We start from the raw sequence: 14031 nt of genomic DNA, 5'->3' as shown, positions 1-14031 counted from the left end.
TCTCTAAAATCAGGAGTTCTCAGCATTATATTACAATATCTCATTTCTGAGAACAGATATTCCAGGTATTTCCTGTTCCCATCTGACAGGCCAATGTATGGCAAAGGAATAAACAGTTCCAAAAATACACTTCTGTTCAGCAAAACTTAGGCTAGGAGATCAGAAAAGTCATGACAAAGAAAAAAAAAATTAATTGGAAAGTCTCTTCTTAACTTGCTTTAAATGCAAATGTTTACTACTCTGTAACAGGAAAGCATTACAACATTTTATTTTCTGTACAGACCTGAAATGACTTCTTGTTTTCTAATGCTTTTTCAGAGAAACAGCAGAACAGAGATATGCTGGACTATCGATACAGAGAATGAAATGTCCTGCCTCTCTAGAGGTCAGATGCAGCACAAGCACTGGCATAATACATTTCCTTACATGGATTTACCACTGTTCCACCGGTGCTGGAAGGATTACGTTAGGGATGGGAGGTCCTTCACAGCCAAGACATTCAAACTTAGATTCATCAGTTTAGCCCCTTTAACCTATATTTAAACACCAAAACAAACAGCCAATGCCAGTTATAAAAGTCAAGTACTTGGCACCCTTCAGAACTGGCCTCTTCCTCCACCCACCCCACCCCTCTTCCACTGCCTTCTGCCCCAAATGCTTAGATTAAGATATCCAAAATTTTCTCTTAAAGTTTTTAAAATTTTTTGTCCCTCTAGTGAAGCTCTCTTGACACTCAAACTTGCAGCCTAGACACCTGTACAACTGAAACTAGAAAGAGTTGATAACCTTGCTCAAAACTGACCACCAAGGAGGAAGTGAACCATCATTCTTGTGTTTTTTATTTCCCCATATCTCCCAGTGTGAGACAGCTGACTAAATGACATGGTAAAACTGAAGAGCAAAAAATTCTTCTCAGCCTTCCTTTAGGACTTGTAGCTCGCACAAGAGTTTGCTACAGCACTGACTCGGGTCCTGGTCTGCACCAGGCCGTTCTGCACACAGCTGCTACACGTTTGTTTCTGTTAGAGAGACAGTAGTTGCCTCCTCTTTAACTAGACACATCCATGGTTTCCACGCAAGTCATCTCTGAACATGGTACTATCCGAAAAAAGATACACTAAAGGTGTAGAGCTTTTCATAGTGATTCAACACTCATCAGAGGAATCTACTGAACGTTTAAGGCATGACCTCAGACAAAGGGTGTGACACGATCACATTTTGCACTGACAAACACAGGTCTTCTTACAAGAGTTGCTTTTCTAAAATCTTCAGCTAAACTGCAAAACTAAAAAAGCAGTTTATAATTTAATATTCTGGTAGTACACGGGGAAAAACATTGTTTTCTATTGCTTGTTTGGTTATTTTTTTTAACTCTCTTTTCCCTCAGGGAAATCTAATTTTGGCAACATGTGTGGGATGGAGCACTAATCTGCTGTTTTAACATGTGCATATCTGGAATTTTCAAGCCACTTTTCCTAGCCTTGTGAACATTCTCAAAATACTGAAAAAAAGAAGGGCACAACAGATAACCCCCAAAAGATGCTAGAGAGACATTCACGGTTCTTGTGGCCTGATTCTACCCTGTTAAAATATTTACAGTCTAAACAACACTATGTTGATTAGTTCACATTACTTGATTATAGTAGTGCACCATTGCTACTAATTTCAGGTGGATGATAGCCTTAGTGTATCAGTGGGACAAGGAATGACAGGGAGAGTATAGCTGTGTCCATTCTTGTGTTGCTTTAGAAGACTCAATCAGAGTCTGAGATAAGAAGCTCATATCAGCAGGTGAGTTGTGCTGATTTAACTTCAGCTGTTCTCTCAAACTGGGCTAGTTTAACCAGCCATCTGCACATGAAATCTTAGGAACAACTACACTGAGATACCAAGGCTGTCCTGGAAGTTGTTTTCATGAAACTAGCATCAGTTGCCCTTCCCAAAGTACCTCATATATAGAGGTGTCTGCAGCCACAACAGCCAGGCTTAAAGTGCAGCCCTTCTAGAAAGCAGTCTTCTCTTCTTTTCTGGACTAGTTTCTGCCTAGGACTCACAGGGAAAGAAAGAGATGTTATAAATGGCTTAGTGCTTGGAACAGGGAGCTGTGGGACTGTTCCTCTAAGTCCAGCTGTACTCAGTATGCTTCCAGCACCATGCAGCAATAGGTAGGGCTGGAATGAACACTGGATCTGTTAATGCAGCCCAGCTTCCAGGCTGGGACAGATGAGCAAATGTGCCTGCAGTAAGCACTGGCTCTGAATTTATACATATTCCAGCAGGGTTCACATACTGACTTGTGAGGAAATCAGACTGATGAGTTTTATTTTGGTGCTAGTCTGCATGCAAATGAACTCTTCCAAACAGGCTGACACCAAAATCAGATGTGCTTTTTAGACAGTAAATAAGCAGCCACAAAGTCATTTGCAAGGCTTATCTAAACCTGTTTAATCATGCTAGTACAAGCCTGTTTTGAACAAAGGTCTAGTCTTAGGAGAAAATGAGGAAAAAAAATATGCATCACCTATCCCCACCAACTTTCAGAGGGATACATGCACCTTCTCACAGGGGATGGCAGCTGTTAGGTTTAGCTTAGCTTTCAGATGAACTGAAGCTTTCCACATAAACATCCAGGACATGGCCAGTGGTTAATAAACCATAACCTGCTCCAGAATCCACAGTGAGTCTTTGTGGATTTTGTTAAAAGGCATACTGAGTAAAAACAGTGAAGCAAGGAAACGTAAATGTTTTTCATGAGTCTAGATTCATTCTATCAAAATATCCTAAATCAAGTTTATGAAACCTGAAAGGGAGTTTTGAGCTCTTGCTGCCCAAGCTGTATCTGCCTATCCACTCTCTGAAGAAAGGCTGACATGATGTCTCAGATGGATAGAAAACATTCCATAAGCAACTGTGGAGGGTGTGGTGGCACAGCAGCCTGCAGAGTAGCACAGAAAACACATTGATTCCTCCTACCCACTGTGTCTCGTATTAGATCCAGTTCACCAGAAATGGTTGCTGTGACTCGGCAGCAGCAAGGGTGGGTTAGAAATTAGAAGGAAACTGGTGGAATACCAAGAAACACTTTTTTTTTTTCCAAGAGATGCTTACCGGTCACTGCTAAGACTGTTACATCACTCACAGTGGGATTTAGAACAGTGAGTGTGTCATGCTGCACACATGGATCTGTGTTTCAGTGTGCAGACAGTCCACTAACATTTTGGCTTTAAAGATGGAGCCTGCAGAAGTACATTCCTGATTATTTTAAACATTTCTAACACATTCCATCGCTGTAATAGTTGGATAACAAGATCACAGTATTTAAAGTCTCGGAGGAAAAAATGTCAAGGCCTGTGAAAAATCTCCTGTTTCCTTTTTTCTTTTTTAACCTACTCACTGAGCGATTTTCTTTTTTCTTGACTATTTTGAGTGTACAACAATGAGCTATACATCCAAACTGGTATCTTCAGACATACAAGCCACAGAGGAATGTATCAGTGACTCTTCTCACAGCTTGTGTACTGACAGGGTGCAGAATCATGTACAGAAAGTACAGGTTTATGTCAGACGGATCACATTCATTAACAAACATGCAAAGCTAACAAGCAGTATGTTCCCAGTCTACTATAAATTACTCAGACAAATCAAAGCAGCACTAAAATAAGCAATATTTTTGGTTACTTGTGCTATAAAGGAAAACAGTTCCTTGGAATTCACAAGCAGAGAGGTCCAATTCAAGCCCACAAACGCTGATCTTGGATCTTCTGAGCATATGTTTAGAGTAAAATAATGCCTGCAAAGCACTGGAGGCAAGGATACAGAACAGCTTCTATAATTACTTATTGCTGCTTCAAGAGTTGGGCTAAAAAGAGATCAGAATGGTACTTTTCTGAACAAAGGTTTGGAAAGGAGAAACTGTAAGACCTTCTACTCTCTGAGACTATGGACCTTATACACTGTTAATGCTGAAGAGAGACACACGAAGATCCTTCAGAGCATACTGGCAGAATGGCTGCTCTTCTGGAGGACAGCTGTATCCAACGTAACAGTGTTGGGCTTGCTGGCCTCTGGAGAGGGCTTTTAGAGAGGGTGCTGCTGTTTCAAGAGGACTGCCCAGTGCACACCCCACTTCAACGATTCCAAATTGGCAACCAGGCTCATATGACAAGCAGCTCGGAGCAGACCTGTGGGACTGTAAATTGCATGGGTGGGCACAGGGCAGGACAGAATAAGGAAAGCAAAGAAGTGGCTTAAAACAACTGTTCCTACCTCCACCCCCGCTTCTTTCTCATGCCCAGTAGAGTGATGGGTATAGAAATAGCTATCCTTCGTCGACCTGCTTCTCAGGCATGTGCTTGGAAGCTATCAGTTAGTTCACAGAAGAAACAGAAATGCCAAGCTTTGTAACACAGCATCTTTTAAAAGCTTGAGATACTGTTACAGAGACATTATTCAAAGAAATTATGGACAGCTGATATTTTAAGAAGCTTCCAAAAAAATCTGTGTTTCTTGTCCTATGATAAGCCACATGACCAGGCATGTCATTCTTTAAGGGGGGTGGGGGAAGAGTTCAGCAGTGTGGGAAAGAGAGGGTCAGGACTACATAATCTATTTGTTTGTTTTCCTGCTTGAAAAACAGGGCTGCGGAGTGACATGGAACCAAACAGCTATAAACATAACAGAGTTGTCTGCTGAGTGCAGTGGTAATATAAAAATGTAAAAGCATTCTTGCCCAATGCATGAAGAGGTTGGGATGAAGGTCCTATAAGATATTTGGGAATGAACTTCTCTGAGGTTTGGTAAAAGGATGATTAGCATTTGATGCAAGAAAATTTTAATCTTCCTAAGTATTTTATGAGATCTAGCCATAAATTCACTCCAGTTGTGGCAAATTAAGACATATCCAGATAGGAACCGAACTTCACTCCAAAAAACAGGCATCACCTTGCTATTCCATGCTACTTGGCGGTGGGCCTACTATTCATCCAACATTTCCCAGGCAGCTTCCTCTATGCCACTGCTCAGTGTCTCTCAGCAGGGCAACACCTTCAAGAGCCTATCCCTACTAGCATGTGGTGAGGAAGGAATGCTGCTGCTGCTGCATGAATTAACAGTGTGCTCAGAGAGGTTTTGGCCAGGACTTTAATGAGGATGGCAAGTATTCTCCTGAATAACTTATGGGATGCTGTTACAGAGAGGCTCAGTGATGCTGCAGATGCTGAGGACTTGGTACTTGCAGGTGTGCAGTTTACCTCCAACTCGACGCAGGAACCTGGGTTTGGATATTTCCTGCTTTCTCAGCTATTTTCAGAGAGGGGAGGTAGTCACATGCGGTTTTCTTACAAGCTCTCTTTCAGTACTTGACTTCTTGGGGCCCATTTCTGTTTACACTGGAATGAATGAGCTTTCTGTCATTGACCCCAGTTTAACCCTGACAATTTATTATGGACCTCACTGCTATTGTAGCTAGGCATCTGTGATCTGAGATTTATTTTTAAAAATTATTTATCCACATATTTTGGAGCATACCTTTGAGATAGAAAAGTTCCACAATCATCTTAAAATACAGAGAATTAAGATATGGAAGGAGGATGGGCTGGAAATGCAAAGTGTGTTACATGTCTGCAGAGCTGACTTAAGTATCTATATAACTCATTTCCTTAGTAAAGAAGGGTATGCTGAGCAAGCCATGGCACGTATACCCTGATGTGCTGAGCTGCCTGGCACATAAACCTAGCTTTTCTTTCCTAGGTAGGCACTGTTTCCTCAGCCTTCTTCCCTAACAGGGTACATTCAGTCTCTGATAACCTTTAACCCATTTGAGGAGGAAACAGCACTGCCACTCACTTCTGCACAACAGTCTAAAGGTTACAGGTCTTGCCAAACTGTACAAAACTCATACCTGAAGTCTTTAGCTGACTGGTTTGGATCAGGAACTGAAACTTCAGTGAGTATGCTAAACACAAGATTGCAGGGGTACTTCCTCCTAGTATTCCTGCTGTATTAATGCATGTGTTTGCTGGTTAAAGACAGAAGAGTGACTCCACAACTGATGGCTCAGGCACACATCTAGGCATCACAGCATCCAGGAGCAGGGGAGTCTGTAGGATTGGCAGGTCCCCTCTCAGCCCATCAGCTTCCAGCAATCACACTCCTAGCTCTGAATCGTGACTCTGCTGACAGGAAGCTGGGGATTCTGACACAGTATAAGGGACTCCTCTGGGCAGCAAGGCTCTTGAAAACCACTCTTGCAATGATCTGTACTTGGACACATCAACTCCTTTCACTGTGTTTACCAACACCTTTTGTGTCAAATGTTCTTGGATGACAGAAATCCAACCATCTGCTGTGGATGAGTGGAGGAATTGGTGCCTTCCCAGATTTTCCTTTGAGATAGAGCTGGGACATGCTCTTAGCTTATAACTGTACCCACAAACATGAAAGCATCCCTGTATTCCCTAGCCTATATGCAATCTACAGTTTTTGTCCTACATAATGTGCCTGAGGTCACATAGGAAGTCTATGCTGGCAGAATAGTGGGATACATCATCTGAGTACCTCCCTGAAGCTCTACCCGCTGGGAGAAATTTGGTCTCAGTGGGAACAGGATGGGATGTTTGAGAAGAATTCAATTAGCTTCTTTGAAACAATCAGAGTTTTTGAAACATTTGGCCTGTAGTTGATTAAGTTTCTTGCCGTGGCAGTAGCTGCCGTGTCATGTCTAAATTCTATGTGGAAATCACTGATGATTAAACAAGTCTTGATCTCATGCTTTTACAAGCTATTCAGAGGAAGACTCTATCTACCATAAAGAATTATTTGGAAGGCACATTGACTTTTATCCTATTGGTTGGATTGTAACTTCAATAATGCTGATCTACCTCAGTACAATTATAGGCTTCTGATAGGTTTTTTACCACCTTTGATGACAGTGGTAAGGGCAGCAGCTCCCATTGTTTGCAAAATTTCTCAAATGAGAGAGCTACTATTAAAAAAACATGTAGCTAAGTTCTAGATTTTTTTTTTTTTTCTGATGAAATACAGGAAACTGGGGTTAGCTGGCAAGAATGATGGGAGAGCAGGGCATACAAATAAATACTATTTCAATAAGATTATTAAAGCAAGTAAAACTTCAGGTAATTTCCTCTAATTCTGCTGACAGTAACTGATCTGGATTTTGTTTTGTTTCAAAATAGTGCTGTTGGGGAGAGATAAGCACAGTGAGAGAGTAGTAAAAGTTTTCCAGCACAGACACTTCCAAAGGGTGCTGTCCCTTTAAATCTTACAAGCTTTAATGCTCCAAGTGCTGGAGGGATATTCTGCAACACTGAGTTTCAGGCAAAATTCCTAATTGAAACTGATCTGGTTTTCAGGCAGGAAAAGTACTTGTTTGTATTTAAATATCTTCTCACTGGGCAGTTAAAATGTGTTTTCAAAAACCAAGCTACAATAGAAGCCATTAAAAAACCCCAACATTTTCCAACCGCACACAATTGACCCAAATAATTCCTATTCAAATTCAGGGAAAAATTATGGTAAAACTTTTGATACTATGAAGTCAGCTGTTGGCAAGTGCTAGTATTTTAATGACAACCATAACAGTAATTCATCAGCACTACTAGGACAAGCAGATTTAGCTGGTGTGGAGTAGATTGGTGAATGGTTCACTTACCTGAAATAAATTCTTATCTTAAATGAGAGTTAGGGATGGTGACTTACCAGCTCTAAAAATCTCCTCACCACCTGTCTTTGTTTTAAGTTAGTTTCACCATCCAGGTTAGCTGTTTCTATATGGCACAACCCATCGGGATCACTTGAAGAGAGCAGCAATATGTCAGCGGGTATAATTTCATTACAGCGAAGCTGCACAAAGTCTCCAACTTTCACTTCTTTCCAGTATCTGCTTATGTATTTCTTCTCATTTCTGGAAAAAAAAAAAAAGTTTCAGAACATATATCAAAAAAATAACAGATCTGGGTGCTCCCAGTAAGATCTGGATTGATTTGTAACAGGAGTACAGTGCCTTTGGAAGGTCCCCAGGCAGCCTGAAGTTATGCTGGGAAGAGGCAATGCAGGGTGCCAGGAGGCTACTTCCCACTGACTCAGAACCAGGTTTGAGTTCCCAAGACACTCTTTTTAAGGCCCAGAGGACAACATATTGATGTTAGATGTGGCTAAGCAGGGTAAGCAGGAGCTTCATGCACTCTCCTTTTCCTTCCTCCATGCTCTGAGCCATCAGTCTGACGCCGCCATGAAGGGGAGGGGGTCACTGTCCGTACTGGGTGAAAAGGAGTCACTTTCAGGGCAAGGGGGGAACTGCAAACAGGCTTGGGCATGGCTCCTGAATGTCCTCCATCATGTATTATCCCCTGATGCACCTTCAGATAGTTTCCCCTTGTCCCCTCCTTCCAACAGGGACAAACTTTGCACAGTGCTGTATGTGATACTTGGATGAAGGAGTCAAAAATCCCCAACTAAATGGAATTTCCACTATTCTTCACTAAACATGGAATTACAAGGACATGTCATGTGGAAAAATGCAGTCCCAACTGCTCTACTGGGAGAGGACAATGTCATTTCTTCTAAATATTTCTGCAGTATTACTGTTCTAGCCATAGTGCCTCCTGTTACATAGGCAATTTTGAACCTTTTATTTTGGAGTGTAATTTCTTTGTTCAAAAACTTACTACCTGAATTAGACACAGCTGCTAAAACTCTCTAGTTTTAAAGGTCATGCTAGTTTGCTAGTTTTTTTACTTTTTTCCTTTTTCTTGAGAGCAAGAGGAAAAAGGAACAGGCGATTGCTTATTTAATTCTAGCTAAAACTCAAGGGTTTAGTTTCATGATATGCATACTCATGTGCTTTCTTGGCATCTCTGTAAATTGCTTTCTTCTGTTGTGTTTGTGAAAGAAATTAATTTCAAACAGCCACAATATTAACTTGGTAAAATACCTCCTGAAAATGGGAAGCTGCTATTCTGACACTTTTCTAACTGTCAGCAGGCCTTTTGCCATGTGAGCACTGGATGGCTGTCAGCACTGTCACAGTCACTGTCACCAGAGACAGTCTCCTGTGACAGCACTTTAACTGGCAGAATGGGATTCTAATGGGGGGTGGGGGAGTGGCAGCTATCTTATGTTCTTTAAAGTATATTATTTTAAAATACATCCCTTTCAGTAGTAACACGAATAAATTTGTAACCAAGTGGAAACATGCAAGTCCTGCCAATGTTGTTACTTTGCAGTTACTGACAGTCATGCCATGCCTTCACTGGTGTTACAGGTTAACTTAATTGGCTTGTATTCATGTATTTAACCTAAATGCAGAACAATAATGTGTCAGGTAGCACAAGGATGTATCAGATCAGGTTTCATCTCCCACAATTTCTTCATTGTTCTTTCCTAACATACAGTTTATAAAGGGAAGAATGAAAATTAGGGCTGTGATTTATATTTTGATAAAGGCTGGAAAGGACTTCTAAGAGCCAAGTGTAAAACATGATAGTTTAACAAGGGCAGGTAATATACATACTAGGTGCTGAAATTACACTTTACACTCAGGCTGAAACCAGCATTTACCTTTTCCTGCTAATGACTATGAATTGCTTTGAAGCCCAGTGTGCCATAATGTATAACAAATCACCGCACTGCAGATCTAAAGGGTTTGTTAGCCATGCAATCTGGAACTCCAAATCCCTTCACATGTGGCTATTGCTCTTCACCCATTTTTATTTAACTGTGAAACTGAGTGACATTCAAATGCATGTGTAATGAGTTGCAGTATAGAAGTATGATCAGGCTAAAAATAGCAAGTAGCCCCATACTATGCTATAAGCACTACAATTTTTTATTTAACTTCTATTGTTTGAAAAGCATTGCTATTTTAGCATTTCCTCATCTCTCACATGCTTAGCAACTGCCACAACTGTATACACTGTGACAGGAAGGGTGGATGTCGAGCAACACAAGGCCAAATGGTTCTGCTAGGATAAATGAAGTTGTTCAGCCACGAGAAGAAAAGGCTGAAGGAAGACCTTACTGCAGCCTTTCAATATATAAAGGGTCCTTATAAGACAGAGAGAGACATTTTACTAGGGCCTGTAGTGAAAGGACAAGGAATAACAGTTTTAAACTGAAAGAGGGTATGTTTACTAAGACATAAGGAAGATATTTTTTATGATGAGGGTGGTGAGACACTGGAACAGGTTGCCCAAAGAAGCTGTGGATGCTCCATCCCTGGAAGTGTTCGAGGTCAGGTTGGATGGGACTCTGAGCATCCCAATGTAGCGAAGGATGTCCTTTTCCATGGCAGGGGGATTGGACTAGGTCATCTTTAAAGGTCCCTTCCAACCCAAAGCATTCTGTGATTCAGTTAATCTATGAATGAAAGACCAGGTGCACATGCACAAGGGGCCTGAGGTAGAGCTCCCTTCATCAGACACATAGGAGAACAATTTGGCCCAGTATTCCACTTGATCAGCTTTCTGCTAACAAGGGTCAGTAGAGGATGGATAATTACTCTCTGCATGGAAAAATACTTCCTAATCCTCTTCAGCCAGGGTTGCTCTATGTCCTTTAGCACAGCTCTGAACTCACTTGTCTCACTGCAGACAGTGAATGGTCACTGCAAGTACCCTCTGAAGAGTATGGCATGATACTGTCTTCAGATGGGGTGGTTCACATACTGGATGCACTACAAATACAACAGTCCTTTAGGAGCATTCCTTTAACATGCTCAGCCTACACTTCTTAACCCACAGGTCAGCTTTCCTCGAGACCACTGTCATACCTCTAGCCAGTACAAACACACCAAGTGACCCTGTTGATCTAATTTTGCCGTTGACTTCTGCAGAGATAGGAATTTGTAATCCAAGTTTTGTATCACCTACTAAATTTTTATTCTTGCTGTTATATTGTGCCAGAAAATTGCAGAAGTTATATGATATAGAGAGCTAGGAATGGCATACTTCTTGTAAGAGAAAGGTTGTCTTTAAAATTTAAGCTCTCCTTTGTGTTTGTAAGGTGTGGCATACAAGAATGCTTAAATTAAATTTTATTTGAAGTTCAGGGATTTAAACAGTTTTGCCTCAGTGTATCCTCACAGACATTATTCTTCCAGTCCCTTATCAGAAGGGGCCCCTTCCATGACTCTGACAATGTACATTGCACTGGCCTGCTGTGACAGAAAACCTGAATTAAACACAGTACATACATAGGTGGGTATATGTGCATCATTACATGTTTGGTGGTGTTTTCAAACTGTTCAGTACCCTTTTCAACTATAGAGCAAATGTAACATTTAAGCTGACACTTCAGCTGAGCCCCTCACAGTAATGGCCACACTTGGAGGATGCCTGACACACAGGACTGGAATGAACACCAGATCCCAGAGACCACGGCCTTGCACCTGCAGGCATTTAGATAATGGAGACCACACCCCATGCACTCTTACAGAGCATCAACAAAATGCAGCACTGTGGGTACTTGTTACTCACACAGTGGATGAAAAACTGGATGTGACCCGGAAATGTGTGTTCACAGGCCAGAAAGTCAATCATACCCTCAGCTACATCAAAAGCAACACAAGCAGCTGGTCAAGAGAGGTGATTCTTCCCCTCTACGCCGCTCTGGTGAGACCCCAATTGGAGTACTGTGTCCAGCTCTAGGGTCCCCAGCACAGAAAAGACAAAGACCTGTTGGAGCAGGTCCGGAGGAGGGCCACAGAAATGATCAGAGGGCTGGAGCACAACTCCTATGAGGACAGGCTGAGAGAGTTGGGGTTGTTCAGCCTGGAGAAGAAAAGGCTCCAGGGAGACCTTATCACAGCCTTTCAATACTTAAAGGGGGCTTATAAGAAAGATGGAGACAGAAATTTTAGCAGGGCCTCTAGCAATAGGACAATTAAATTAAAGGAGGGTAGATTCAGACTATATGTAAGAAAAACATCTTATCTTGAGGGTGGTGAAACTCTGGAACAGGTACCCAGAGAGGTGGTAGATGCCTCCTTCCTGGAAGTGTTCAAGGCCAGGTTGGACAGGGCTTTGAGCAACCTGATCTAGTTGAAGATGTCCCTGGTCTTTGCAGGGGGGTTGGACCACATGACTTTTAAAGGTCACTTCCAACCCAAACCATTCTGTGACTCTATGATTCTATGATACTCATCCAACAGTCAGCACAATTTTTCCTGGCAGGGTCCTGTCTGTCCAGTTGCCTTGCAGGTGCTTCTGAAAGGCCTTCCTGTCTCTGGTCCTTAATGTCCTAAAATCATCTGCAAATTCTGCTGTATTTTCTTTCATAATTACCCAGCTGAGAAATTAATGTTTCTTGCTTTGTCCTGACTCCATCACTACTGTGCATTCACTGACAGTCCTCTGCAGTCTTATCACAGGCTTCAGGCACTGCTTGTAAAGGACTCTTCAACAAAAGCTTTCAGCAAGTTTAAGTGAACAACACCTGACCTCCTGGAATATTCTGTTGAAGGATTTGAAGAATTCTGGCAGGAATACAGGACTGGGAGGCAGCATCTCAGTGGGTCCAGCCCCCTCCCATGGTCACAGGACACAGGAAACCCTGACATGGATATTTAGCCCAGAAGCTAAAACCCCACGACTCTAGTTCTACCTGTCCTAACTTATCACAAGACTGAAGATATATTTAGTACCTATAATAAACTTAAGGTCGATGCTGCAAGAACCCAAAGCTGCAAACCATGATGAACCACGGGAAGAGGTCCGAGATACTAATTCTTATCTTTCAGACCTGGAGAGTTAGATAAAAGTCTTCCAAATCAATATGCTGTCATGAACTACTGCCATTTTGCAAAAGGAACAGACAGATACTGTTGTTACTCTCTAGCTAAATCACCATGTATGAGAGACTGAAATGTCCTATGACTGTCTCAAAGCTTGCTTGTGTCTGTGCAAACCTCCAAGAGAAGCTGCTGCTGTGAATTGGTCTGGGGGATGCTGCCCAGAGAAGGGGGAGTGTATTGAAGGATGCACTCTCCACTTCTTTGCAGTTGCATTGTCCGGACTCTTTACATAAGCCTCAAAGGGGCAGTCATGGACTGAGCTGGCCCCATTTTGTAGCCATTTGTGGCTCTGTTGTGTAGGCCAGACCCCATGCATGCATTGCTAATGAACTGATAAGAGGCAAACTTTCCTGCCCTTGACGCTGGATGTGACAAAACCTGTTGGACCAGAGGAAAAAAAAATAAAGGCAGAAGACATGCTGATCAGCTGGTATGATGAACTTAAAAAGGCAGCAGAAAATCTTGCTCTTGTGCAGCTACCATCAAAGTGAGTTCTGTGTGCACCCACCACCGCAGAACTAAGGACTGAGGACCAACGGGACACCACTGGATCCATGGTGGTGACTATTCTTGCAGCCCTATCCCACATCCTTGCTCTGTTGCTGCCTTTTCCTCCTATTCTGTCCTATCGCTACCCCTCTTCACTTTTTCAATAATAAAAACCTATTTTGCGTATACGGCATTTGACCTCGTTTGTGTCTTAATCTCGCTCTTGGGATCGTATCGAAACCTCCCCCAACACTGGATCAGGACATCATGTTGAACTATTAATTTCAGACAGCTAGGCCCAGCTACCATAACATGTTGTGGTGGGTTTGCATATTAAAAATATCCATCCTCCTTCACACAACCTAATCTTTATCAACATATTTGCATGCAAAGAATGTATCTGTCAGCTGTGGTTTAAACCCACAGTCATGTAAATCTTCATGTTCTTCTCTGCCACAATCAGAAGCAGAACTTGCCAGTGCTTTCACTTTTCTCAGCATTATCTTTACAGGTAGACACTGACTGAAATCTAAAGATGGATGGCTGAAAAGTTATCTGGCACAGCTGCATGGACATAACACTGTTGTTAGCCAACAGCATATGCGGCCTGGCACAAGTTGAACTCCTCTAGAGGTTAATGTTCTTTTGCAACAATGAAATGTGATTATCCCAGCAAATTCACTTTTTAACATACAAGGGAAAGTCTGCAACAACCTTTCAGTGTATAAGCATGG

At 42.0% G+C, this 14031-nt stretch overlaps 1 protein-coding gene across 1 annotated transcript in view; it reads right to left on the bottom strand.

The window, feature by feature from the left end:
• Nucleotides 1–14031, bottom strand: part of ATP10A (ATPase phospholipid transporting 10A (putative)) — a 120225-nt gene that overhangs the window by 65754 nt on the left and 40440 nt on the right. The window contains exon 2 of the mRNA XM_074908360.1: nt 7717–7921. Within this exon, the coding sequence (XP_074764461.1) occupies nt 7717–7921 (205 nt within the window). The remainder of the gene's footprint in view (nt 1–7716; nt 7922–14031) is intronic.

The sequence above is a fragment of the Athene noctua genome, chromosome 1 (assembly GCF_965140245.1).
Source record: "Athene noctua chromosome 1, bAthNoc1.hap1.1, whole genome shotgun sequence".
Lineage (NCBI taxonomy): Eukaryota > Metazoa > Chordata > Aves > Strigiformes > Strigidae > Athene > Athene noctua.
Note: the sequence above shows the minus strand (reverse complement) of the source record. Positions and strands in the feature narration are given on the sequence as shown.